Source organism: Hydra vulgaris, chromosome 13 (genome assembly GCF_038396675.1).
Source record: "Hydra vulgaris chromosome 13, alternate assembly HydraT2T_AEP".
NCBI lineage: Eukaryota > Metazoa > Cnidaria > Hydrozoa > Anthoathecata > Hydridae > Hydra > Hydra vulgaris.
The window spans coordinates 41065149-41071033 of record NC_088932.1 but is presented as its reverse complement, the minus strand read 5'-3'; the positions used below and the strand labels follow the sequence as shown (position 1 = coordinate 41071033).

At 25.5% G+C, this 5885-nt stretch overlaps 1 protein-coding gene across 1 annotated transcript; it reads left to right on the top strand.

Moving 5' to 3' along the window:
- Positions 1-2370: 2370 nt before the first annotated feature.
- LOC100202650 (apoptosis regulator BAX-like) lies at positions 2371-3552 on the top strand. Its single transcript, NM_001287769.1, is given in 2 exon segments — positions 2371-2946; positions 3436-3552. Coding segments are annotated over 2 exon segments (693 nt in total).
- Positions 3553-5885: the final 2333 nt, after the last annotated feature.

Below are 5885 nucleotides of genomic sequence, written 5' to 3'. Positions count from 1 at the left end.
TTCTCCTTTACTCATTCTGCACGTGATGTCAGCCGACTTTAATCAAAAGTGTATTTTATAGTATAAATTTTTCCCATGAAAATTTTTTTAGCATATTAGACATTTTTTACGGAATTATTGAAATATTATTAGAAATATAAGAAATTTACGGTATGCAAAAATATTTTAGTATACTTTTTAATCTAAAAAAACAAACAAAAAAAACTGAAGTACTGGTGTTGCAGGAAAGGTCAAAGCAGACATCGCACCTTGGATCTTTAGATTCTGAAGTAAATTCTTCAGAATGAAGAGATCCAAGTATATATACATATATATATATATATATATATATATATATATATATATATATATATATATATATATATATATATATATATATATATATATATATATATATATATATTTGTGTCAGGATTTAAGGTCAGGATTCTATTAGGAACAAATTTGAAAGATAGTAAAAGAAATAAACGGGTGAGAAAAGGAACCTATCAATTGTCATTTTTAATAATAACGTCCTTTTTGATGTAAATGTAAGTTTGTTAATAAAATTTATCTTAAAAAAAACACCAAAAAAAGAATTTAAATCAATGGTTTAAATTAATTTTTTTTTAACTTTAAAAACTTGTAGACTTTGGTGGGAAAATGGCTGCTGCAAAAAAAAATAAGGAAACCGTTTTTATGTTTTTACTTATACTTAAACACAATTAGTTCCGTACAATTCTAATATAAAGTTATTTAAAGATCGTAAATAATGGAATTTAAAAAATTTTTAATATAAAAAAAGCTTCATTTTTTATAATTTACTGGTTTTTTTTATATAATTGAAGGGGTAAAATGTTTTGTATTTTTTAAGTTGCAAGGTTAGTGACAAAGTTTTTTTGAAGAACCTAAATTAATAATCTAAGAGGTTAAATTAATTGCACTCTTTGCGTTTTCCACGAAGCATCAAATTATTTGTAAGTGAATTAAGCGAATTATTCCTTTCTGGTAAAGGTTTAGAAGATAGCTTATTAAGAATTTTTTTAAAAATTTTTTATTACTTAGTTACAAACATTACTATTAATTACAAAATTATTATTTAACATGTAAGTTATTTTATGCTTCAAACAAAATTTTCTTTTTTAAATTTTTGACCTATACTATATACAGATATATATATATATATATATATATATATATATATATATATATATATATATATATATATATATATATATATATATATATATATATATATATATATATATATATATATATATATGTATGTATATAATATAGTATAATAAAATTCATTGGCTGTTTTATTTAAAAGTATTTTATGTTGTTATGTTTGATATGAAAGCTTGAACTAAAATTATTATTTTAGCGCAACCAATACCGTTGATTATTAAGTAATATACTTTGTATATAATATGCGACTTTAAGTCGTTGTAGATTTTGTAGGATTAAAGATTAGAGATATAAGTTGGAAAGTATTTTAATTTTCATAACAAAAATATTCCCATTTTAAATAATCTCTTTAAATAAAAATACCCTTCAATTTACCGGCAAACGAACCAAAATTTAAAAAATTTTTATATAATAATAATAACACATTTTATAAATAATATTTAAAATTTTATTTTTTGATGAAATACGTTTCATATTCGTATTCTATTTAATAAGTTGATTTTCAATGATATTTTTTTTAAATAATAACAAAAAAACAACAAAAAAACATGAAATTTTAAAAATTTGATCAAGCAAGAAGCAATTGCAAATTAAAATGATCGAATAGGTATCACCATTGATTAGCTATTTTTTTCAGTAAAAAAGCATAAAGTGTCGAATGCTCCTCTTTTCCGGTTATAAACGCATTTTCTATTTCACGAAACTACATAAACGGTATAAATTAAATATTTATTCTATATATCAATTTAAAAATAATGCATTGTGTGCATCGAGGAGACATAACACTAGAATAATGATTTGAATAAATTGTTTTGAATATAATACTTTAGTTGAAAGGTTGGTATCTAGGTTGCTTGTTATGGCTGGCAGCAACGGGCAAGAGTTAACTTTTCATTATATCGTTCGGTCTATTCATTTAATGTTTAATTATACATGTGGGATATTTTAAACACTGTTTGATGAAAGCATTTGACATTGAAACGCGAACTAACTCACGGTTAAGTTAGAAGATATATCCTTTCTTTGAAGTAAAATTATGATTTTTGGAAATGGGAATCAAGAAGTTTTTGATTGTGTAATTTTTTTTCTCTAAATGAAGGCCTTTTTTTTTATGAATGACTCTACGTTAATTAACAATTTTGCATATTTTTCTTTAGAGTAAATAAAAATATTTTGGGTGTGCATAAAGATTTCCAAGAGATGAAAGATCCTATGATGGCAAGATTTATGAATGAATGTTGCGAGATTAATAACAACAACTCATCTGGTTACAACTATATAAACTACGATGCGAATGACGCGGTAGAACAAGATTTTTTGAGATCGATAGAAGACGACTCAGAAAAACACCGCGGTTTCATTCGAAAACTTGCTAATGATCACATACATTATAAACTGTTTGGTAAAGGAACTATAAATATATGCGATACAGATATAAAAATGAACCCTTTTGAAAAAAAACTCACGACAACAGTCGTTACATTACGTCGTGTCAGTAGTGAGCTAGAAGATATGCATATTGATTTTTTTGAAAATGTATGCCACGCAATTAACGAAGAAAACGCGGGTGAAGTTTTCAACGAAGTTTCGCAAAAGGTTTTGACTGATGAGAATTTAAATTGGGGACGGGTTGTTAGTTTAATTACATTTGGTGGAAAGTTAGCTCAATGGTTTTGGGCTAGACAACCAAATAATGAACTGATTGAAGAGATTGAGGATTGGTTAACCGAAAGCTTATCAGATAAAAAAGACTGGATTAAAGAAAAAGGAGGCTGGGTAATACATTTTTGTTCTTGCAATAATTTACAGTTTTGTAAGTTAATTTTTTCAAAAATAGGTCTTTCAAATCATCAAACTTTAACTTTTATAATAGTCATAACTAAAATCTCAATTAACTAAACTTTTGATAATTAAAATTTTATACACTGTATATCTAAAATCGAAAAGATGTCTCGTTAAGTTGAGAAGCCAATAAATATTTTAATGACTTTGAAGTCCTCCTATAAGGTAACGTGGGTGTTAAAGCATACCGCAATTTCGTAATTTCCTCATTGTTAATTAATGCTTTTGCGCGCAACTCATTCATATTTTATTTCGTGGATTGCTCGTTGCTAAGAAAAAATCGACGTGCAAGCATCAATTTATTTATATCCTGTATCAATGCAAATTAGCATTCAGCGCTTTTCGTTTTTAGCTTGCTGTATGTATAATTTATTGTAATTTTGATCGATGAAGAGTTTAAAGATTTTTTTTTTTTACTTTTAGGACGATTTCAATCGCACATTTACAAAGCCAGCACAAAACACATGGTGGAAAACTAGCCTTTGGGTTGGGTTAAGCGCATCTCTAGCGGCAGCATTTGTTATGAAATCGCTGAGGTAAAATGCAGTTCAATAACAAAAGTAAATATGACATTAAATTAAGCAAAAATTAAAATAAGAAAATTTTGTCTAGATTCAGTTTATTGTAAATAAGAGAATTACAGTTGGAACAATATTTTTATAATGTAAATAAATATTTATCTGATCACTTGGTTGTTTGTTTAGTTGTTTGTTTGACTTTTTTTTTTCGAATTTTTAAAATAGCTTAAAACTTTTTCCAAAAAGAAAAAACAAAGAAAACAACTCACAGTTTCTTTCTAAATACTCTTAATTTTAAACACTGCAGATATTATAAAATTATTCCTTAGAAAAAAAAAGATAACTGTTTTAGTTAATGACTCTAAGAAATCCAGCATACATCAAGAAATGCTTTTAGACTTTCGATCATTAAAACTCAGCAGCGGTTAGCGCGTTTTATAATAAAAATACAGTTATTAGAGTGTCAAACTTCCTTCCTAAATTAGCGTTTTTGTTTATACTATTTATTTATTTTTTTTCTTTCGCACGACTCTTAATACCATTTTAATAAGAGAATGTTTATTAAGCTTAACTTAGAGTAGTTTCTATCTTAGAGTAGTTTCTATCAAACACGAAACCCGCTTTTGTTTTGTTTTTAATTTGCAATTAAATGTTAATGGACCGGTGAAAGATATTAAGTTAAAAAAAACTATTTGCCTTTTGTTTATTTGCTTATCAGCTATTTATTCTTAAAACACGTTAAAACTGTTAAGAAATATAGTAAATATCTTTAACAAGTAAATTAAGAATTTCATATTCAAGTGTCCGTTTTATGCTAAAACATATAAAAACTTTTATTCCTAAATTTCATTTAAAAAAAATTGTTTTATAAATAATCAATGAAATGCGTTAGGCTCGATTTTGAAACATTGAGTTTTGTCTGGAAAACAAAAGACCGAATTTTTTAAAAATTCATGTTTGTTATGCAAAAAATGCTGTCTAGTCATTTTTATTTTATTTTAAATAAAATATTGGGACTTAGATTTATTGGAATGCGGCAACGCAGCGTTAGAATTACATTGTTTTAAGCCCACGTAGTTTTACATTCGAGAAAAATTAATGCTAACATTTAAATATACTTGCATCTAAATTAAAACAAACTAAATTTTTTTCACCGGTTTAATAATAGTTGCTCATTAATAAATAAAACATTTTTATAAAAAACGCTAACGCCTATATCTTCACCCACCCACTTTTGGAGAACAAAGAAACTTAAGATAAATTTTTTTTATTCTGTTACATTTATACGCTTGCAATAAACATTTTTGAGTGAATATTTGATTTTTAACAACAATTTTAAGATGTTTGGCTCAAATCGGAACATTCGGGTATGGAATGGAAGAGCGGTATATATTTGGTGCAAAAAAAGTTACTTAAGGAGGAACGTATTAGTTTAAGAAATAAAACTTTAAAAAAATTATTTTTCAATTAATTTAGTTTTTCTGAAATTAACAGAACAATAGAAATAAAACATATCGTAAGCAAGTCGTCATTATTATGTTGCAACTTGCATTTTTTTTCTTTTAGCTGTATAACCATTTAATAGTTTTAACTCTCTATTAACTATTATTAGAAAGAACAAAGTAAACAAATAATTTTATTAGGATTTTAAATGCTGTGTATAAAAAAGGCTTCTTGTATTTGAAGTTTTGTTTTGTAAACAAAAGAACATATTTAGCATAATTAAAGACTTAAAATATTCTTTAAATAAAATCCATTTAAAATCAATGTTGTAAAAATACAGAATAAAAAATAAGCAAAGAGGAAAGCTCATAGCTAAATAGTTCACAATTTTTGTGAAATATAAAACCAACAACAGGCATGTTACATGCCGCATGTATGAACAGTTTACTACCTTACTCACCAAAAACAATATGTAATCATTCCGGATTTAGATAGATTAATGATTTTAAGCGGAATCTTACAAGATTCAATCCTCAGCCATCTCCTATTTTACATTTAAAAAAGTTGTTTATATTAATATACCTATACAACTTCTGCAATATATCTGCAAAGTCAAATAAAACATGATACTAATTTTTTTATGTCCAATAGCAATATTATTCAGCTATATGGAAATATTAATATAGAACTGATGAAAGTAAATAATTGTTTCAGAGCCAACAAACTCTCAATAAATGTAAATAAAACGCAATACAAATTGTTTTATAAATAAACACAAAAAGAAAACCTGCCACTTAGATTATATAAATCTCTGTGTAAATGATAAGCAAATTAAAAAACAAGAACTTTTAAAGTACTTTGGAACTTTTATAGAAAAAAAGACTAATCTTCGATTCAAAAATAGACAAAACA